This window comes from Notamacropus eugenii, chromosome 6 (assembly GCF_028372415.1).
Source record: "Notamacropus eugenii isolate mMacEug1 chromosome 6, mMacEug1.pri_v2, whole genome shotgun sequence".
NCBI lineage: Eukaryota > Metazoa > Chordata > Mammalia > Diprotodontia > Macropodidae > Notamacropus > Notamacropus eugenii.
In genome coordinates, this window is record NC_092877.1 from 351,222,205 (window position 1) to 351,246,132 (window position 23,928).

The 23,928-nt window shown below is 39.9% G+C and overlaps 1 protein-coding gene across 4 annotated transcripts in view; it reads left to right on the forward strand.

The window, feature by feature from the left end:
- SPATA16 (spermatogenesis associated 16) overlaps positions 1–23,928 on the forward strand; it is a 319,130-nt gene that overhangs the window by 141,500 nt on the left and 153,702 nt on the right. For all 4 annotated transcript variants that reach the window (XR_011969102.1, XM_072618454.1, XM_072618456.1 and 1 more), the window contains exon 4: positions 16,970–17,059. Coding sequence is in view for 3 of the 4 variants with exons in the window: in XM_072618454.1 (XP_072474555.1) it covers positions 16,970–17,059 (90 nt within the window). In the remaining variant the exon portion in view is untranslated. The remainder of the gene's footprint in view (positions 1–16,969; positions 17,060–23,928) is intronic.

Below are 23,928 nucleotides of genomic sequence, written 5' to 3' on the forward strand. Positions count from 1 at the left end.
TGAGAATATAAAAGGAAAAGTCAAACGGTGCCTGTCTTCATGGAGTTTACATCCTAGGGAAACAACACACCCCTCCCCACTAGAATATAAGTTCCTTGGGGACAGGCACTGAAAGTCAGAATGCAAAGTCTCATGGTCGTTAGAGTAGACTGGCAAAGCAGAGGGTTATGCCTCCTCTTCAAAGTCTCTTCCACTGATAAAACACATCAGATTCTGATGTTGAGCCATTTGGCACTGCCAAGGACTTTGGTGGCAAGACCTTTATTTTCTGGGTTTTGAGAGCTATGGTTTTAACAACACCAGCCACAGTGAAGCTTCTGATTCAAGAGAAAATAATGGTACAAAGTCACCTATGATGTCCTCTTTAGAGGTAGATGAGCCTCTACATGATTATGACTAACTTTTACCCATAGACTCACAAGGCATGATGCTAATGTGAGCAACTTATACTTGTAATAGTCTAAGATTGATTTTGTTTTTCCTTTATTGATTCAACTCAGTGCAGCTTAGTGAACTGTAATATAATACCTCTGTAAAGCAGGACCTGCTTCAGGTGATGCCACTCCACTCTGAAGAGTCTCCCATCTCACCTGCTGTATCACCAGGCACCCTGACACCCAGGAGGGCCTGCTGCACAGGTTCTTAGATCTGCTTTTCTAAAAGGAAAGCAATTTTAAGAGGGGTAAACAATCTTACTTTAAACACATATACCAACAGGGAAAATACTAACATAACCAACAAGAAAGGGCTTCCAACTGTCTGACCATAGTCAATACATACATCATTACCAGAGAAAGAAGCACCAACATCTGGTTTTTTAAGTGAGGTCAGGGGGGCTTCTTAAAACAGCTGCCCAGAGTCTCATCTGGCACAGGAACCTTCTTCCAAACCCTAAGCCCCAAAGCAGAACCTCCCCTCAGAGTATATATACTCTTTTCAGAGCCAGAGGGCATGACTCCTTGTGACCCAATGCCTTATTAGCAATCAGCAAAAGGTGTGGGCCTTACTACAAAACAAGCCTCTCCTAATGGAGCCTCCCTCAATAGCCCCACCTGAAACCTATCAATGGGTGGGTAAAATTTTTAACTCCCATTACCCCTGCAGAATCCCAGATTGTTAGAAGGGAACTCAGGCTACATAATCCTAACTCTGAACAAGGATCTTTTTGGCAATATATCTGATGAGATCATATTCAGCCTCTACTTGAAAACCTTTAGGAAGGTTAAACTTAGCAACTTAACATGAGAGGAACCCATTGCACTTTTCAAATTGCTAGGAATTTTTTTCTTGGCATAAAATTGGCTTCTTTGCACCCTCTACCCACTGCTCCTGCTTCTTCCCAATGGGGCTTAGAAGAATGAGTCTAATCCCTTTTCTAGGTGATAGCCTTTGAAAGGCTGTTATATCCAACTCTTAGCCTTCCTTCTTCAAGCTGAACATGCCTGTTCCTTCAATCAGTCTCCATATGGTGCCATCCTAGTTGCTTCTCCAACTTATCAAAAACACTCTGTTGTCTATAAGATACATTTCCACATATTGGAATTATTCAGTGTGTTAGTTTTAATCCATTTCTGATTGTCTTCCTTGAGGATCAATAATTTTTTTTCATAGCCATCACTAAATTGGTGTCAGGGTGGTGAGTTTTTCATCCACAACAGCTCTCAAAAAGCTGCTCTCAAGAGATAGGGGTTGCCTACACTGATGAATTATAGATTCTTAAAGTATGAAAAAAGAATTTCATTAGGTTAGAACAAAGTAGGATTTGCTGACTTTGACTGATCATTTGATAGCACAGCCAATCTGCCCTCCCACGAAGAATTAAAAAACCCTGTGATGTCTGAGAGACCACTTTACATGGCATGAAAGCTTTCTTTCCATCACCATCTTTGAGGTCTGTCTTGATAGCCTCTTTGGTGGAGAACTGCTATCTGGTATTTGGCTCATGGGCTATGAAGAAAAGATAATAGGTCCAACACTGTATTATTTTTAAGGAAAGATGTCAAGGACAAAAAATGAAAATGTCAAAAGCTTGCTGATATACGATATTACTTAAAGACTGTTTGGTTGAAGAAACTGACCGAGTGATTTACAAAAGCCTTTTACTGGATGGTCTTTGGATTACAGTGTAGATGAAAAAATAAATGAAAATCCATTTCATTTTTGCTTCATACGGACGTTTGACAGATGGGGAAAATCAGGCAAAAACACAGCTTTAATCTATAAAAATAATGTTTTCATTTTCAATTTCTCAAATCTGGGGGGAAATTTGCATAGATTTCTATATTATATGGAGTATATGTCTAGAAGGCCAGCATAGGAATGTGCCTCTCCATATTCACACATTAAGTCCCCACCATATTGGCATATGCTTAAGGGAACTGACTGCATTTGTGTACACAAAGAGATGCTCTGATTTTGATCTAGAAGATCTTGGAGGGTGTGCCTTCAGTGCACAGACTTGTCCCAGTCCCTCCCCTCCTCAAGAAACCGTAAATGACTCCCTCTCACTTCCAAGATAAAAAACAACTCCTCTGAAATCCATTTAAAGTCCATAGCTCTCTGTTCTAACCAAACTGACCATGCTATTCCATCTCCATTTTTGTTGATTTCGGTGTGTATACATTGTTTCTCTATGGTAGACAGTAAGCTTCTTGAGGGCAGTAATGTTTCATTTTTCTCTTTTCATCATCAATACAGAGCCCAATATGTGGTACATAGTGAGTGCTTATTAAATGCTTTTGCTAATTTGAATTGAATGAGCTCACTATCGTTCAATTGTTTAGAGTACTGGCCTTGAAGTTAGCAAGACCTGACTTCAAATCTTGCCTCTGACACTTTTTAGCTGCGTGACCCTAGGCAAATCACTTAACCTCATCATACCTCAATTTCCTCATCTGTAAAGATGAAGACTATTCTTTAAGGTCATTTCCAACCTTTGATCTGTGATTTCATGGATTGGATAGGTTGTTACAGAGACCATGACTGAAACTCAAAGAGCTAACATTTTAAGGTTTGCAAAGAACTGTCTAAATATTTTCTCACTTGGGTCTTAAAACAACCATTGAGCAAGGTGCGTTTATTTCCATTTTACAGATGAGAAAACTGAGGCAAAGTCTGATGCCAGATGTGAACCCAGGTCTTCCTGTGTCCAGATGGGGCATTCTACTCACTCTGCTTCTTAGCCTCAGTTAGACTGCTTAGCAGTGGTCTGCCCCTTCCCCTTGTTGCCAGCAGCAGGAGGGGTCTACTGCAGGCAGAAGCCTTTTTGAAAAAAATCTGAGCAAGGGGAAGAAGTCCCCCTGTCATTAGCACAAGACCAGAAACTGAGAAGTGGGATCTCTGCTCCACCTGCCCTGACCAGAGAGAAAGGCTCTGAGCCTGGCCAAAATCTTCCTGCTTGTCTGTGGCTGCTCAATAAACGTGAGCAGGTCCCAATAAAAAATACCGTGGACATCAGATCCTCAGATGCATCTTATCCTCTGGGATATGCCTACGTACACACGTCCATGACAAGTTGAAGTTGTTTTGTTAACCAATGATTAATAATCTCATGGATTTTACCCCCTCCCCATCTGTGGACTTTTAGGTACTGCCTCTAGGATGCTTCATGCCAGGATGGAAAGGACCCCGACTTCTCAAAGATTGGGCACATAAATACAATCTCTATTGTCCAAGAGCCATCTTGGCTAAGGATGGTTTGGCCACCAGAAGGTTAATGGGTGCGGTGGGGAGGGAGTAGGGAGGAGTGTTAAGTGTTAGAGAGACCAAGGAAGGTGTGATCTAGTTAGAAAAGAGCTCAGACTTTATGGTGAGGTAACCTGGGTTCAAATTTCACCTCTGATAGTTATTATCTATGTCACCTTGAACAAATCATTCTCCCTCCCTGAACCTCAGTTTCCTCATCTGCAAAAGGTTTGGTCTGGATGGTCTTTGAGGTCCCTTTTAGCACTAGACCAGAGATTCTTCACCATTTTTGTTTCTTAGATCCCCTTGGTCATCTGGTAAGGCCTATTATCTTCCTCTTAGCGTCATGTTTTTACATGTATAAAAGAAAATACAGAAAATTACAAAGTTAACCAATTATATTAAAATACATTGATCAAAAATTTTTTTAAAGCTCATGGACCTTAGATTAAGAATCCCCACTCTATGTCTGTGATACAATGAACAGTTAAGATATGGAGGGGCTATATTCTGTGATAGTGCCTACTTCATGCACACCAATGAAATCACAACTCCTTGAAACAGGAAAGTAAAAAGTGCTTGTGATGTATGCATGGGCAGAAATGTCAGGTACAGTCCTCCTTTGCTATTCCATTTCTTTCCTTCCACTGAACTTATCATCAATCTGTGCTGCCTCTGTTTCCCACAATTCATTCACTTTTCAGCCCCTGCAATCTGTGTTTCCATTTGTACTGAAATCCCAAGGTCACCAATTCAAGGTCCTTTGTATTTCTAGCTCTATGTCCCTTCATTCCTATCTTTTTTTAGTTGTTTTTCAATTGTATCCAACTCTTCATACCCTACTTGGAATTTTCCTGGCAAAGATACTAGAATAATTTGCCATATCCTTCTCCAGTTTGTTATACAGATGAGAAAACTAAGGTAAAGAAGATTAAGTGATTTTTCCGGGGTCACATAGCTAGTAAGTGTCTAAAGTCAGATTTGAACTCAGGGAGATGAATCTATACACTATGGTGCTCTATATATGGCACCACCTACCTGACCCAGTCCTGTCTCTCCTTCTGCTTTTATTGCTGTTTCTTCCTTCCCTTGACCCTATAATAAAGACATTTTGTTCAACTTGATTTTCAACTCTTTTCTCTTTATGTTCTTTCTCTCAGATAAATTTATATAATTTCACAGTTTCAGCTCTCTTTGTTAACAGTGAAAGAACTCTGAAATCTGTAACTCTCCATGACCTTTCTTCCCACTTCTAGTCATGTATTTGTAACAACCTTCATAGCATCATAGTCAATGCAAGATGTCTACACAAAACTCATTGTTTTGTAAAGAGGATTGGCCTAGATGTCTCTTCCAGCTCCAAATCTTTGATCCTATAATCCCGTAATCTTTCCCCCAAACCAGCCTCACCTGTCTTATTTCCTTATTTATGACAGCAGCATACCACAATTCTTCTTTGTCCCAGAAGGTCCTCAAGCAAAAGCTGAATCAACACTTTTTATTTGGGGGAGGGGAGTTGTTTTATTTTATTTTCAAGAGTGGATATTCCTATCTCACCCAGGCTAGAAGTCCAGAGGTCACATTCATGTACCATCAGTTTAGGAGCTTTGAACTGCTCCATTCTTGACCAAGGTCAATTTGGATCTCCTTAGGCAGCTTGGTAATGTCCCTTTCCCTTCCAAGGGATCATCATATTTAAGCCTTGGTAACTGAGATCACAGATCTGACTGTCTACAAGTTGTCAAGAATGTAATGGAAAGAGTCTTGCTTTGTATAGGGATTGGTCTACAGTCATTATCTTAAGAGATCCCTCTCAACTCTTGAAATTTAATGATCCTATCAATGACACCATCACTTTCAATATCATAAGTTTCAAAACATCTGAGACACCTTCCTTTTCACCTATAGCTCCTCACCTCTAATCAGTCACCAAAGTCTACAAGTTCTTCTCTGTAATCTCTGAAATTGATCCATCCCTTCCACACCCTCTGCTTCTACTTTGGGCCAGTCCCTTCTCACTGCTCCTGTGGATTATTAAAGTAGCCACTTAATCTGTCTCCTTTCCTCTGCTTTCTCCCTATTCTAACTCATCCTGCATACTGTAGCCATAATAATCTTGCTAAAACTGTATTTGGGTGCCACTTATGAATGAAGGCATGCCAGGGGTAGTGGCATACACCTGTAGTTCTTGATAGTCAGGAGGTTGATGTTGGTGGGTTACTTGAGCTCAGGAGTTCTGAGCTATAATCTATCAATCATTAAACATTTATTAAGTACCCACTATGTGTCAGGCAATGTGCTAAGCTCTGGGGACACAAAAAGAGGCAAAAGACAGTCCTTGCCTTCAAAGATCATGCAATGTAATGATTGCAAAGTCTTAGACATTATTGGGTGCCAGCACTAGTGCCAGCCCCAATATAGGGAGCCCTAAGAGTAGAGTACCATCAGGCTGTCTAAGGAAGGGCAAATCAACCAACTCTGGAAACAGAGCAGGTCTATGTTTCCAAACCCATCTGAAGCAGGATCAGACCCATGAGTAGCCACTACATGTCCAACCTGGATAAGATAGGAAGAGGAAGAAGAAGAAAAGGAGGAGAAGGAGAAACAGGAGAGGGAGGCTAAATTCAGGGTCTGTAGCTTGTGAATTAGTAGATAGTATTGACCTAAGCTCCAGACTTTGCTGGATCTCACTGGTTTGGTTGTCTTGATACCCCATGATGCATCCAGTTAAGTCATTTGAAATGGAGCATTTGTGAATAATAGTCTTAAATGATGCATCAAACCTTCATGGAAGACAGTGTAGCTAAGCATTATAGAAATGCTGAAAATGAGGAATTGAGAAGTGATGAGGATTCAGGTCACATCTGACTATAGAGTGGTATAGAGTTCTCGAAGGCTGCCATGGTTTCTTTGAGGTTAAATATCATTACTTAACTTTCACTTCAGTTTAAGAAACATTGTCAAATTTACTTTGAACACATGTTCCTCTTACCTGTTCGAATATAGTTTGTCTAGGGCAAGGGCTGTGTGAAGATGTCAAAACCAGTGGATTAATTCTGAAGGTTGCTCATCTAATTGAAATATAATAGTATGGATGATAAACAGCTGTCATCCTCTTTTTTAAATGTGAGTGGTTAATCTAAAATCTTTCAAGGAATGACAGCTATTGTTCTACATGCCCCTGTCCCTGAATCCAACCAGCATCCTCAAACAAAAGCATCCAGAGAACCTCAAAATCTATGAGGAATCTCTCTTCAGCTTGGACTCTGAGCAGAATCTCTTGGATTATAGTTAACACCTTTGGATGAGTGTACATCAATTAATCAACAAGCATTTATTAAGCACCTACTTTGTACAAGGCACTGTGCTAAGCACTGAGAAGGAAAGGGAATAAACATTTAGTAAGTGCCTGCTGTGTACCAGGCACTTTGCTAAGCACTTTGCAAATGTTGTTTCTTTTGAGCTTATATTTAAGCCTTGCCTGATATTAGTAACCAGAGAGTTCTCAAACAAGGTTATCTACAGAATTATATCCTAAAACAAAAGCAGGACCTTTCCAGTCCACCAGCATTCTTCTTATTGTGACTATTTATTGAGGGCCTACTCTAAATTCAAAGTTGGAAATCATAGGACCTCTGTTCCTATGTCACTTCATCAGATCAAAGGAAAGAGAAAAGTCTAGGGAAGTATGTTTTCTCTGACTTGCTGAAGCAGAGATTTAAACTTTGAAAATCCCAAAGGGTCCGAGGTCAAAAGGAATGCCCACCTTACTATATGACCATTGGGAATTTCAGCAAGATCACAAATTCTTTCTAAATATCACCCACACCAACCCACAGCACTTAGCATATTACTATTCACTTCTCAGATCCTTAGTGTTTGTTAAATGACATTTCTTGATGAAAAGTTATGGTTGCTTTTCCCATTTTTGCAAAAACATGTTCCCATGCCAGATTATAAATAGCTATTTAAGCTTTCCTAATAGTTATAGTAATTTCTCCATTTTAAAATATCAACCCCGTTAATACTAGCTACCTCCTTTAAGACTTTTATAATCGCACATTCTCTTCCCTCCCCCCCCCCCACCATGAATTAAATTGGACTTTCCATTCTTCTGGCACACTTGTAAAGGAAAGGTAATTCTAGTGAATACTTGGATTTCTCCCCTTTTCAGTGAGCAGGTGTTTTTCATGCCCTTATTTTTGCTTTTTAGGATTAATCCTCCTCAATTTCTTGAGATGTGACCCCAGGGACTAAAAGGAACTGATTTACTAAGATTCCATTATATCACCATGTAGCTACCCTGCCATTACATAATTTTTATAACCTCATATTCCTTTTGACATCAGCCCTTTAGGACTTTTATAGTTAAATAAATCTCTGCTTCCAAAGTCAGAGAAAGGCATACTTCCCCAGACCATGTTCCTTCCTTCCTTCCTTCCTTCCTTCTTTCCTTCCTTCCTTCTTTCCTTCCTTCCTTCCTTCCTTCCTTCCTTCCTTCCTTCCTTCCTTCCTTCTTTCCTTCCTTCCTTCCTTTCTTCTGGAAAAAAGATTCTGCTGGATCTGAGGTTCTGTGACTTTTAACTCTGAGCCCAGTGTAGGCCCTCAATAAAGTCACTGAATGAAGAAATGGTGGTGGATTAAATAGATCCTGCTGCAATCATGATAACAAAACAAAAAAGAAACACTTGTTTGTAAAGGACAAAAAGTGCTGAATACGGAAGATCTGTGCATGTCAGAGCAGAAGCTGCTTTTTTATCATTTCAATCCAAATGAAGGTTATGCTAATGGAAAACCACATACCTTCACCCTCTCTGGCCCCCAGCTATTATATGTTCCGGTAACGTACGTGGAGTCCAGACGTCCTGGGTTTAGATTGTGCTTCTGACACTTACTAGCTACATGATCATGGGTGACTTCTAGCCTCAGTGTCCCCACTGGTAAAAAGTATAGCCCCTTCCTCACAGTATTGTGGTGAGGGCCAAAGAAGGTAAGGGGTGTAGAGTGCTTTGCAGAGCTTAAATTTCTATGTAAATGTCAACAGTTATGATTATTATAATTTTCATCCTGACTTTGTCCTATACCTCGTTATGACTCTCCCAGTCAGCTAATAATTATTCACATAAGGAATAGTACACATGCTCCTTTTGTTCGCATTTTTTTCAATTAACAAGCATTTATTTTCTCTCCTTCCCACACTTCCCACTGTCTTAACTGAAAAAGAAGGAAAACAAAACCTTTGTGATAAATATGCATAAGGTTTCCTTCCTGTAGATGAATTTCCACCAGCCAATGAGATATGGCTTCCAGACACCTCACTAGTCAGTCAATCGATAAACCTTTATTAAATGGCTACTGTGTGCCAGTCACTGTGGTAAGTGTTGTTTAGCAATCGGGTAGTCTTCTTCTGAAAGCACACCAATTTGCCAACATCCCACTTTAAATGGGATGCCTGCCACAGAGTAGGTGCTTAATGTTTGTTAATCGATTGCTTATTTGATTGATATTTAAGCTTGTGGCCAACTAAGATACCCAGATCTTTTTCACACATATGTCTTTGTTAATCCAGATCATCCTATACTTGTTAATGTGTGTTTTTTTAATCTAACTATGGTATTCCAGGTAAATAAAATTGTTCAAATACTAATTCTGCCACACATGGAATATTAGCTTCCTCTCCTAATTTTGTGTCATTAATAAAAGTGCTAATCATACCTTCTATGTCTTCCTCCAACTTATTGACAGAATCATTGACTATCTGAAGCAAGGATAGAGCCTTATAGAAATGGTAGCTGGCCTCCAGCCTTATAGAATCATTACTGAACAACTGTTGGACACAGTTTTTCAACCAGCTATGACTGTCTTTAAGAGGACCTTCACACAGTTTATTGTCTTATGCACGAGGATATCACAGCAGACTGCCAAATGTTTTGCTGAATTTGAGATGTATTAAACATGTGAAATCATCCTGTTATACTAACCAATCCAGGATTATTAGCATGGGGCAAAGGGCTAAAAATGGGATATCACTTGAGAGTAAGTGTTTATTAGCAGGATAGCTGAAACAGGGAAAAAAGAAAGTTTGGATGAGAAAATCTCAGGAACAATGGAAGTCTGAGCTAGGAGCTTATGTTCATAATAGCACTGGGGCTTAGGACCAGGGGACAGTCTAAAGTGAAGAGTATCATTTCTGGATAGCAGATAGATTCTAGATAAGCAGGCAAAGCCTAAATAATGAGGCAGGACTCTTAGGTAAGAGGGCTGGAAAGTAGCTCAGAAACTTGAGTAGTCAGTCAGAAAGGATTAGACAAGGGGGCAAGGAGTGAGAATCCACAAAAAGAATCTAGGCTAAAATTATAGAACTTTGGGGGAAAGAAGGTAGTGTGATACTCTATCGAAAGGTTCCCTATGTAGTTTATCCAAAGGGCAGGAAATGGTCTCAGAAAACAAGTAGACCCAAGAGAGAAGCAATTGATCAGAAGGCAGCACAATTCCTGTGACAGTAAATGTGGTCAGCTTGGCGTTGTCTTATTCTTAGTGAACCCATGTTGACTCCAGTTGCTTTACAAATTCAATACTTTTTTGTATGATCGTCATTTCCATGCAAATATTTGAGCCATACAAAGTATCATATACCATTGATGAAATGAGTGGGATTTCACAATAATTAGGTGGTAGATACATAGATAACCAAATCAATACATAGAAAGATAGATGGATACATAGATGCAATGAAATACAAGTATTTATTGTTGGCTAGGTGCCAGGCACTGTGCTAAGTTCTGGAAACACAAATACAAGCAAGCAAGACACAGTCCCTAAGTTCATGGAGCTTACATGTGGGAAGTCAACACATAAAGGGATGCCAGAAAGTGGAAATGAGGTCAGGGTACCCTTGGGAGCATGCTGGAGAGATTTTGAAAAGTTTATAGACACCTCTCAGTAACCAGAGGTAGAGTTCAAGTTTCTGGTGGTTGAAAAAGGTTGCAGGGAAGAGCCACGATGAAGAGACTCTGGGAATTGACTACGAGCTATCCAAGAAAGTGCTATGTAGACATGGCCATGAATGTTGCACTTAGGAAGAAAGAGAAAACAATCCATGCATGTGGGGAAATCCAATTCCATAGAAGCTCAGGGACTTTTGCATGGCAACAGTTTGAATGAGGACCCAGATTCCCTCTCAGTCCATTGTTCCTCCTACTGTACCATCCTGCTATCTCTCTTAAAGCTGGGAAAGAGCAAAAGAAAGCCAAGAAGCCAATATCATGCTGACTTTATACCAGGATTCCATATTCTTTTGGAAATGATCAGTGTACTTCCTGCTTTACAGCTGGCAGAAGGACATTGCTAACTACTAGGGAATTATCGATTCATTCCAATATTATCACCTAGTCAAAGCAGAATTGATAACCTGAGAGAAATCGATGTTACCATTGTAAATTGTGACTACAGCTAGCACAAACTTTGTGGGGAAACCCCTTCTGCCAGTGGTTGCTGTTAGGTTTGTGAAAGTGTGGGCAGAAAGGAAGATGCTCATTAACTGCCTTGAATATCAGCCTTGATAGGTGATATTCTTGTGCTCTATAAAGTCATAGACTGAGAGCTATCAGGCATCATGGAGGTCCAACCCCACTTATTTTTTCAAATGAGAAAAACTGAGACACAGAGAGGTTCAGTGATACTCCTAGGGTCACACAGTTAGCCAGAGTCAGACCACTGGTTCCAAATTCAGTGCTCTGTGCATATGTACCATGCTGTTTGTAAGTGTCTCCAGCTCCTGAGTCTCTCCAGCAATCATTGCAAAGGTTTGTGGTCAGTTGGGTTGTTCAAGGAAGACTAGCATCTCTGGTATAAGGGCTTGCCAAACCTTTTTCAGGGCTGTTCATCCACCTTTGCTATCCACCTGGCATTCAACACTCACCTGTGGCTCCTAGAATCTGTACCATGGACAGCAGCCAAACCCTGGTAAACCAACTCAGTAGATGAGCTAAACCAGGTGGAAGGTAACAGATAGACCTCAAACCCATGGGTGAGTTGGTGGGATGTCTACCCCAAGCATGTGAAAACTTTCCCTGGAGGAATGGGCAGATGAAAACAATTTGTTCCAATGCCATGAGAGCTCTGAAACAGGCACTATGAAGCACTTAGAGCTTGGACAAACATCAAAGATGCTGAGTTCATCCATTGCTTCCCAGGACATTCACCAGTCATCCTGACTTTTGTCTTGCCTTTGAACTTCAATGACTGTGGAAGAGATAGTGATGACTTTATGCACCTCTGCTTTAAATCCAACTCACCGATGAGTGAAGACATCATCTCATAATGTCACTGGTCCTCTTTGAAAACAAAGGACGAACAACAACATATTGCATAACTTTGTGATAAGATTATGTAATAATAGTTTTAATATATTTCAATTGTCATGTAAGAAACTAGCAAAAGTTCAGAGAAATTGAACTTTTGAGTAATTCTTTCTGGAGCTGGTCACATTTTGGAGATAATTTGAAAAATCAGAGAATCCTAGAACCAAAAGAGACTTGTCTTCTATAGACTATCACTGTCTTTGGCCCCCCCAAAAAAAGGCACAGAACTCATTTAGTGGATCTCACCAGTGTTTCACCAAATGTAAATAAAGTTCAAGTAGCAAGACTTTAAAAAGTTCTTTACTAGGGTCCATCTCAGAAAATTAACTCAACCTCAGATAAGAAAATTCAATTCACTTCATTTGGGCAAACATTGTTTGATGGATTGAACTAAGAGAGAATGTCGCTAATGATTACATAATTTCCCAACCACAAGAGTGTGTAAATGAGACATTCAGAGATATCCTTAGTCAGACTCTAATTAGAAATACCCTAGATATTTAAGATTTCATCAGTGTGAGCACTCACTTTCACTGATGCAAACACCCATCCCTCTCTATTCACATAAGCTTGAACCCTTACTTTGGCTAAAGAAGTGCACTGTCCTTCAGTCAAACTGGTGACTGATGATTGAACAAATTGCCTTTATTAAATATTTATCTATTACTCAATAGCTATTAGGTTACTTAAGCATCCTTTCACTTTAGGATTGTAATTTCTTCCTAATCTCAACATTGTCATCAGGAGCTAATCCCTAAACATAAACTCCACCATTCTTCTGACTGAATCCCTTATGCTAGTGGTAACTGGGCTCACTAGTACCAGCACCAGTCCTGGAAAGAATGTGCCCATCCTTTGATGACTCTATGTCCCTATGACTCCACTTACCATCCCTGTAACTATCCAAATCAAAACACCTGTTCTTGGCCACCATTCCTACATATATATTGTCACTCCCTACTAGAATATAAGTTTCTTGGGAGCAGAGACTGCTTTTACTTTGCATTTATAACCCTGTAATTAGCGTGGAACGTGGCACTTATAAGTACTTAATGAATATGATGTTTTTTATACAGTCTTTTATTCATTTCTGTTATCTTTACCACTATTTTTCCACTTTTAACAAAAATTCAAAAAGAAAAAAATCCCATTTGGGTTTTATCACAACCTACACTACTTAATATGGTGACATGTACTGTCTAAGTGCACCATAAATGATAGTTAGCATAAGGAAGAAAAGTAAGTAAATGCTATTGCAAAATACAATGCATCACTTAGAATTTTCCAGAGCATTAGGAACAGATATATTAATCATCTCTTCTTAAAAGATGGTGGAGTGTTTTAAAGATTTCTAGTTATCAGAGGATTGTGTGTATGTATGCATGTGTGTGCATGTGTGTAATAAAGAGAAATAGACTTTAGATGGTTCGGGTGGGCAATAAAAATGACAGAAAAAATCCTCTATCTTTAATTGTTTTTGTGTTAAGGTTAATATATGCATAGTCTTTTAAAACCTCTTGATTTCCAATACTCTAATTATATGTCACTTTTATGTAGAATAATTCCCTCTTTTTTTCTCTCCTAAACTTAGAAGTGCTACCTGGTTCCATTAATTTTATCTTTGTATGAAATAAATACTTGTTGTGCATTTCTTATGTTCCTTCTTTTTTCTCCAATGGGAAGCACCAAAAAGTAAATTTTAAAAGAAGCAGAATTCAAAATGAAGGGAAAATGATTTATGTCCTCAAGTGAGTAATTCTTGTATCTGCATAACTCTTCACCCACAGATGCGGCAAATTCTCATTAATTCAAATTCCATTAATTCAGAGTTCATGATAAGGGAGGAGAGCAGAGTGTAGGAGAGAAGTCTCAGCCGGGTGTCAGGAGTCCTAACTCCATCACCTCCCATCCGGGTAAACTTGGACAAGTGGTTTTCCATCTTGAGCCCTGTTTCCTTCATCTTTAAATCTAAGGGATTGAACTTACTGATTTATAAGGTTTGTCTATGGCTTTTATGAGGGCACCTCTTATCTCAGGGAGACAGTGGAACTTCATGGATAAAGCACAGGTTTGGGAGTGAGGAAGAACTTCAGTACTAGTTTATAGCATACATCCTTGGTGGAGAAGACATTGGTCCTGGAGAGAGCTCTGGGTTTGGAGACATACGATCAGATTTAGAGTAAGAAAGAATCCCCAGGTTCAAGTCCATTATTTGGCAGAGGAGGAGACTGAGGACCTGAGATAGTATGCTCCCTTTGTTGAAGGACATCTCAGATCTGACTTTCAATCATGTTTCTATCTTTATTTCTCCTTATTTCCTTTCATTCACGCTCTCTTCCAAATCGAGTTATTCTCTGTCCTCTGCTCTCTTCCTTCAGCATTCTGTTACATCTGTTCATTCACACAGACCATTCCCCCTCACTGATTGCTGGAATTCTCTTCTTTCCAAACTTAGGTCAGGGTCTCCCTCAGAGCTACTATAAAGCTTTCCCCTAATCCTTCCTTCAAAGCCAAAGGTGACTTTTCCCTTCTGACAGCTCACCTATTTCTTTATATGCGTCTGTCCTATGCACGTCATATTATAAGCAAGGAACTTTCCCTTTCGTATGTGCTTAATGAGGTGATCTCTGATGTCCCTTCCACCTCTGAGGCTCTGTGATTCATTCTCATTCTACAAAGCAAGGCCTCTTAACTTGGACCCCTTTGGCAGGCTGGCAAAGCCTATGGATCCTTTCTCAGAATGTTAGTGCATACAATAAAATACATAGCATTGCAAGGGAAACCAATTATATCAAAATAATAGATATCAAAATAAATAGGGGGGAAAACTAAGTTCACAGATCCCACATTTAAAACCCCTCCTATTGAGGTGGTCCTTGTTAATTGTCTTTTGGGAAATGAGACCAGAAGACCAACAACTTCTCTGGTTCTCATGTGGTGAAGTGGATAGAATGCTGGACCTGGAGTAAAGAAGACCTGAGTTCAAGTCTAGCCTTGAACACTTACGGCTCTGTGACCCTGGACAAGTCACTTAACTTCTGTTTGCTTCAGTTTCCTGAACTGCAAAATGCAGCTAATAATAGCTCCTTTTTACAGGGTTGTTGTAAGGATCAAAAAAGATAGTATTGGTATAGCAGTGCAAACTCTATATAAGTACTTATTCCCTGCCCTCCCTACCTCTCTCGTCTCTAGAAATGAATATCCAGAGCAAGGTAGATGGTAGCCCTGGTTAGCTCTCAGAGCAGGTCTGAAGTCTCTTCCTCTGGTCTCAGGGTCACATTTTGAAAGAGATGATGACAAACAGAGAAAGAACAGGACATAAAAAGATGGCATGTGGGACTATGCTGAACCAACCCTGGATGTTTAGCCCAAAGAAAGGGACATTCAAAAGGACAGGATTATCACCTTGTATGTTCAGTTGGGAAGAGAAGAGACTGCAATGTTGTGAGGATTTACTCTGTGTAGCTCCAGAGGGCTCAGTGAGGAGTTCTTCACAAAATCTGCAGAAAAGCAAATTTGGGCTTCATGGAAATAATGCTGCGTTACTGTAGCACATAATTGTGTTGGGTGTAGAGGACAGACTGAGATGTAAGGAGCTTGTGGATGAAGAAGCCCCTGCTTCCAACCCATGTTAGAACTTATTCTGCAATTAGGAGCTAAGAAACTTACCTAGAGTCACACAGCCAACAAAGGTGAGACTTGAACTGACTACTTTCCAACTTGGAGACAGGCTCCTTCTCCTTTAGGTCTCACTGCCTCACAAAAATTAGAATTCTGAAAGTGTCACAGATTAAGTCAAAATCTGTCAGAGATCTACAAGACAAAGCCAGAGGACCACCTATCAGAGCAGTAGTAGAGGAGGGGTCCAGCTCTGATTTGATTTGGAATACATGGCCTCTGGAGTCCCTTCCAGTTCTGTTGTCCCATTATTTTGGTGTCCCTTTAAACCATAGATTGACCTCCTTCATTGTACTTCTCCCTTGTGCATAAGGAGCTAGTGCTTTTGTGGAGAGCTCAAAAAGCAGTCTCTACTAGTCATCATCTATTGGAAGAATGGAGATTTCCCTCTGCCTCCTTGTACCGGGACTGGAGGCAGCTGGATGCAGAGAGGGACCCTGCTCTCCCCCAGGGATTCATATTCCAAAGATTTCGTTGTCAGTTGCAGATACAAGGATAGCAAAAACCAAATGAGTCCCAATACTTCCAAATTTGTTGTCAAATTATGGTGGTGAGAAGGACTTTAGAAATCACCTACTCCAGTTCTTTCCTTTTCCAGAGGCACAAACTGAAACCCAGAGATTTGCCTCAAGTCACGCACTGAGTGAGTGACAATGCCAAGTCTAAAATCCAGACCTCCCAAATTTCAGTCCAGGGCTCACTCCTCTCTAACCTATTGTCTATGCAAGGGAGGTGGAAATGGGGGAAGAGAAATGAGCGCTGATGATTCTTCTTAAATGAACATTTTCACCAAAGTAGCAATTACTTCCTTTTTTGCTAGAATTTTGCAGTCAGCCATCTTTTCCTTTATTGATTGTAGGTAGATGTCCCATAAATAATAATATGAACTTGCTGCCAGATCCAAAAATATAAATGAATAAATTAGCACTGGGGCTTATGCTATATGCTAGCTAAGTGGAATGTAACTTCAGCTCAAAGACTTTCCCAGTAATTGCTCTATCTGTAAAAATACTCAACGCTATAAATAAGATTGCTTTTATGATGCAATTTTAATTGACTTTTCAATAATGCTTGTTCATTTGTCATAGCTGTCAAGGGGAAGGAGACTAAGGGCTCATTCATTAGTATCTCTTTTTAAAAAAATATACTGTATAAAATTGACTGCATATGTGCCATTCCCCAATCCTTCTGGTAATTATCTTTTTAAAGCCTAACAACATGCACATTTATCTTATCTCTTCAAGGAGCATTGTTTTAAATCCAGCCTATTTCCGGAATCATCTTCGTCAGGCAACAGTGTTTAGATGTCTGGAGAGATATTCAGAAGCGGCCCGGTATGTCTGATATAACTTTTGCAAAGATTTATTCCAAATGAAATTAGTTTAATCTTGGGCTTCTGGGAATAACATATTAGAACTTTCCATTCCTCTCATGGAATATGATTTTACCAGAATGATTGTCTTGTAAACGTCAAACCCACAATCATGGACTATCTATTTCTTTAATTAAAGTGTTTCCGTGTGCATAGCTATTAGCAGGGACCAGAATTTCCAGCTGTGAGGTCACTTGCTGGCAATGGGGAGTTTTGGGTAGCCATTGAACTTGAGCCTGGCTCTCCTTAATGAGCTCCTGATTCTGAACTATCATCTATCCCTTTGGTCCTAAACACAAAATTGGAAACTCAGGACCCCTTACTTCAGTTAGATGGCATCTAGAGCTCTTCTATGTTGTGTATGGAGAAAGACAGAAGTTTTCCATTGCCTCGCCTACCATAACCTAAACCAAGCAGTCGACCATGGCATTACATATACCTGGAGAAGTGGTCAGCCCCTAAAAGGAGGGAGCTGATGGTCCTACTGAGCTCTGTCCTGCTCAGACCAGATTTAGAGACACATCCTCTGTTGTCAGGGTCACATTTTGGGGGCAATGGTAGCAAGCTCGAGTATGCCCAAGAGAAAAAGAATAGAATGGAAGGCCACATAAAAGCATGGCATGGGAGAACGTCTAGCCAGAAGAAAGCAGCACTTAGGAAGACATTCTATTTTTTTTTTAAGTTCCGTTGTTCTGTTCATCTTTATCCTTTTCCTCTTTCTCAATTTAAAGTCTATTGTTATTTTATTCATGAAAAAGTTGTTTTATCTGAGTCTGTATCGATAATCCTGTGATCCCATGATGAAAATCCTACTTCTGACCCATCCTGGTTGTGTGACCTTAGATAAGTCACAGCCTCTCAGTGCTCCAGAGGAGTCTTCAAGGTTTTAAACTGGCGGTTTTTTAACCTTTTTGTATGTGTGTCTTGAACCTCTTTGGCCTTCTAGGGAAGCCAGTGGACCAAGGCTCAAAAATCATGATTTCAGATGAGTAAAATAAAATTCAAAGGATTGCAAAAAAAAAAAAACAGTTTTAAATACAGTTATCAAAATAGATTTCAGGGAGGGGGGGAAGTTCATAGACCCCAGATGAAGAATCCCTGCACTAGGTGAAAAACAGGAACTGATCTGCATTGATAGAAGCAGATCTCTCCCTGGGAGTTGGATGAAATCAAGTGCCTGATCCAAAATTTAAAAGTATAACCTAATACAGTGTACATAAAGTCCTCTAGTGTCTCTTGGTGGAAGGAAGTTTTGCCTGGTTATCCCAGCAGATGCCTGCATGACTCATGCCCTGACCAGTCCTATCACACTAGGGAGTCTTCAGGGAGGAAGTCAGCAGTAACAGGCTGTCTGTCATCTCATGACCCGCCAAGCTGAGGTTGGCTCCCAGGTTGTAAGGAGGTTATCATGGGCATGTGGGAAAATTTAAGGACCTTCAAGTATTCAATAGTCATCTTGATAGTAGAGATTGTTTCATTTTTGGTTTTGCGTCTCTAGCACCCACTAAAGTGCCTAACCTGTAGTAAGCACTTAATAAATGCTTATTGATTGACTGACATCCTATATAGAGACTCAGAGAGTTGCATTACAGGGAAGGGTTTGGGTTTGGAGTTTTTTCACCTATTTTTCTCATTTTCTGCTAGATTATAAATTTCTTAAAGCTAAAGACCGTCCCCCCCCCCCAACCAAAACAAACTCTACCATGCTTATCCTGGAAGGGATAAGACCTGGGGGGATATTTCAATGACTATAACAAGGAAGAGGGATGGACCTTGTTCTGCTGGGTTCTAGAAAACCAGAAACAATGGATGGAGGGTACAAAAGGACACATATAGGCTTCATGTGAGGAGTAGCTTCCTGTGGGCTGCCCTACCTGGGAAGTAGTACACCCACCTCTGCCCACCAGCCCAATTGAGGGCTTCCCTCCCTCATCAGATTGGAAACTGCCTGAGGACAAGGACTGTCTTTCTTTTCGTTTGCATGTGTATCCCCAGAACTTAACAGAGTACCAGGTACAGAGTAAGCATTTAATAAATGCTTGTTGACCTTGGCTGGTTTATCTCTGAGCATTGTTCCAGACCCTCCTCTCTGCAGTCCTCTGTGCAGTTGTACTTCCTCATACAGATTCATGAGGCTAAACTGTATTTCACCTTGCCGGTAGACCTGCATCTTGTTTCTTTGGGATAATTTCTTCATTTCACCTTGATTTTGGGGCACTTGCCTCTCTGTGCCCAATCTCCTGGGCCGTTTCTACAAAGTGAGCTATTGAGTCAAAACCCAAAAGTCCTTCTAAGAAGAACTTTTCTTTTTTCCTCCTTAGAGCTTTTTCTTCTTCCTTTCTTCTTTGCTTAATTTCTTTATCAATGACTTTTGTTTCAGCACAACCGCCAAACAAAAAGTTCAAATAAACCACAAAGCATATTTCCTTAAAAGCATTAAGCAGAATAACACAGAATAATGTTTATGGCTGGTAGTCTATGTAGTTATACACATTATTTATTAGAGGAAAAAGATCTTCAAAGAATTGAAGTTGATGGTATCCAAAGGGCAACATGGCACTACCCAGCGGAAATGGGTGCAACATAATTAATAAACCAGAATTATGAAGAAGGGCTATAAAGGAGGTCATTAGAGGCGTTTAGGATAGAAGGAAAAGACAGTTTGATCATGTTGCAACCTTAGAGATAACTAGTAGACAATCTTTGTATTATAGCACAGGTATCCTGAACTCAGGAGAACTCAAAGAGGACCCCAATCACCTTGTGTGGGACACCCTGTGGTAAACTTATGGGATATTGTAAACAAGAACTCCTTTGGATGGGCTGGCAGGCTGCATCCTGCATCACTGATGCTGATGCCAGTGGCACACAAGAGTAAAAAAAAAGTCATGGACCAGAACTTGAACAGAGCAGCAATGGCACCTGTTCCATTTAACCAGGGCTTTGTTGCCTTAGAGAGTCAGAATAGTTCAGTGCGCTCAAACTCAGATAGAAAGGAGGCTACTAAACCATACATAAGGGTCTCTGTCAATGCACATTGACTTAGAAAACCACATGTTAACATTGTCTCTATTACATTGCGTTTGTATTTGTTTTGTTTAAAATTCTCCGATTACATTTTAATCTGGTTTTGGTCCTTTTGGGAAGTGTTGCAGCCCACGGGCTCCATGTTTAACATCTCTGGTTCATCAGATGAAAAACTGACCTCAGAGTCACAGAGACCTGGTTTTAAGTCTTGCCTCTGATATATAGAGGTGAGGTGGCCTTGAGAAAATCCCAGAGCTCTGGTCAATTCTCTTAGACTATATGAATTGTCTCCCAAGTGCTGCTCTGACTTACATTTCTCTCCGAGGGGAGTTCCATACACCTGTGAATTCACTGATCCTACCCCAATCCCTTTGCTACCATCTGCCACGGGGATTATTTGTAGAGTTTTAATCCATATCTCTATTGGTCTTTAGGATGTGCTTTACTCACTCTGCATCCCTCTATATTATTCTTCTAACATTTCTTTGAATTCTTCTTATAAGTCATTCCTAATAATCTCCCAAGAGTTTTTCTCCCCTCCAAAGCCTTCCTTTTCAAGGCCATTGTCAGCACTTTTCAGCTGGACGGTGGTGTTGAGAGCATTATCTGTGATTTCTCTAACACTAATGCAATAGACCTCAAGCATCTATTTGTATCTTCAGTCTTCCTGGCACTCAGTTTATTGTTGCCAAGTGAAACAAGAACATTATTCACCATTCTGAGAATTTATTCTTTAATACAAGAGGGAGGAATAACTTCAAAGCCTACTCATTCTTTGTCACTAGTAAGATAAAAATTCTGCAAAGGCCACCATTTTCTCTATGCTCTCCTAAACATTTGACTTTTAGTAGAATTCCAGGCACAAGAAACATTAAAAATTATATCTCCATAATTTTTCATAATGAGATTGAAAGCCCCATAAAGTGCCTGCATGATGAAACAAGTTTCTGATGACAGCTCTTCTCTTATAATATTTCATATTCTGAATAAACTTCCTGGCCCAAAGTTAAAGGCATAAGGTAGCCATAGCAAGCCAGAAGACCATAAAGCAGTCCTAAAAGGTAACACAAAGAAAGTATGACCACTGACCAGGATCTAGTGATCCTATAGAAAAGATATCTATCCTGGGAGGAAAGTTGGGGAGTAGGTATCTTCCACAGTCTCTCTCACGTGTAAGACTTTTTGATTCCATGATGCTAAGTCAGCCTCCTGGAAGGCTGCTCTATGGCTATCTCACAATAGAACAACTTTTTATTCCTTGAGATTCTAAAATGATCTTTCCGTGAAGGGGCACAATGACAATAGCATAAAAGTTTTGTTCATCCATTAAGTGAAGGTATAAGTAAAATGGAGAAGCTCAAACTAAGGTAAAGGCTGCTGAAATTTAGACAGTGCTGAAGCACCTGTGCTTTTTCAATAGATAGAAACAACAGAGTTAATCACTGAGTTTGCAAGAATAATTAGTAAAAATAGGAAGCTACCAGTCTTTTATTAAGGGGATGTGTTCTGTGAAGTTTGGAGGGGTCAGTGAACAGGAAGCTATGTGGCTTAATGGATAAGAATAATGGACTTGGAGTCCTGAGGCCAAATCCAATCTCAGGTGCTTACAAGCATCTGGGCAAGTCAATTACTCATCTATAAAGTAAGCATAATAACTACAGCTAGGTGGCACAGTAAACAGAGTGCCAGGTCTGAAGTCAGGAAGATGAATCTTCCTGATTTCAAATCTGGCTTCAGACACTAATTGTGTGACCCTGGACAAGTCGCTTAACCCTATTTGCCTCAGTTTCCTCATCTGTAAAATGAGATGGAGAAAAAAATGGTAACCCATTCCAGTGTCTATGCCAAGGAAACCCCAGATGTGGTCACAAAGAGTTGGACACTGAAGTAACTGAGCAACAATATGTATATACATATATACAAGTTATTAAACTGTCTATACCTTTTGACCTAGTACTAAGACACATATGTATGTATATATGTATATCTATGTATATTACATGCATATATGTAGTATTTGTTGAAGAATAGTTGTGAATAGAGTAAAATGGAATTGAATTGCTCAGGAAACAGATTGTGTTCAGAAATGAGTTATATGATAAACAATTCTTCAGTAACATCCTGGTTTCCTCACTACTTCTACCCATTCAGTAGTAGCGTCTTTGTTTTAAAGGTAGAAAGCACCTTCCAAAGTTGTGCAAAAGCTCAATCAACTCTGTTTGCTCCTAAAAGTTATTTTGCCTTTCCAGTCAGCACTGGGCAAGTGCAGTGGGTAGAAACTGTAAAGAGCCTGGGTGTTGAGGAAAAAATACATTCTATGAATGAGAGATGTCCAAGAGCGAGCTTCCTCAAAAGGGTTCCTTTTCCTCAGAAGTCTTCAAGCAAAAGCAGGTTAGTCATTTAATGGTAGGTTGTATTAGAGTTTATTTTTAGGGGCAACTAAGTGGTGCAGTGGATAGAGCACCAGTGAAGGAGTCAGGAGGACCTGAGTTCAAATCTCACCTCAGACACTTGACACTCACTAGTTGTATGACCTTGGGCAAGTCACTTAACCTCAATTGCCTTATCCTGGGTCATCACCAGTCATCCTGATGAATATCTGGTCGCTGAATTCAGATGACTCTGGAGGAGAAGTGAGGCTGGTGACCTTCACAGCCCTCCCTCATTCAAATAAAGTTAAGTGCAAGTCATGTCATTATTTCTCTGATGGCATGGTCTTTTTCACCAACGAAGGACGAACACACACATTTTTCAGGTGTGGATCAGACTAGATACAGAGCTTCTTAACATTGTCCATGTCATGGACCTTTGACAATCTGGTGAAGTCTCTGGACCCCTTCTTGGAATAATGCAGAAAATTACAAAAGGAAATCATCATTTCTATTGAAATACCATTATTAGAATATTTTTTAAGATAAGTCCACAGATTCTGGGTTAAGAAACCCTGGACTAAATGGCTTCTGAGATACCTTCCAACTTGGGAAAATACAAACTCTTCTTTCCACATTTTTATTCCCCTTTTTCTTTCTGTTGCTCCTCTTCCAGTACCTCCAACCATCCAGTGATAATGTTTCCTTCCTTTTCACCAGCTGATTTGCCCATCATGTTCATCCTTTGTCTTTTCCCCACCATTGTCCTTGTTCACAGCAGCCTTCTCCCCATTTTTCTTCAGTGTCTTTCCTTGGCACTGTTCTGAATGCTGAAAACTTTCAAGACATCTGTTCTTTGGATGCATCACACTGATTTAAAAAACTTTTTAAAAACTGACTAAGTAATAATGTTCTTTGGATCAGTAACACTGATAAAAACTGAAATTGTTAGTGCTCTGAGAACTAGTATACCAAAGGCAAAGACTGAGTAATGGAAAAAGTGACGACAAAGGTGTGGGACAAGCATGTTGAATGGCCTGTTAGCTAGTTTTAAAGGATGTGTCTCCTCCAGTCTTTGGCCAGTGCAAACACATCTCCACACCTTTAGAGTATCGTCAAATTAGATGATATTTGTAAAGCACTTTCCCTAACATAGTAGGCACTTAATAAATGCTTGTTCCCTCCCTTTCCCTGCCTCACTTTAAGAAATACGAAAGAGTTTCTTAAGCCCCTTGAAAGTGTTATAGCGCTTTGGCCTTTGTATGAAGGTTAACAGGCACCCCACAGGAAATATCTACTGATTATCTGAGATCAGCAATGTTTATTGGACCAGGATTTTTTAAACAAACTAACTAAAAACAAGTTATTAAGCTGTCTAAACTTTTTAACCTAGTAATAACTCCACTAGGTCTGTTTCCAAAGATGATTAGGGAAA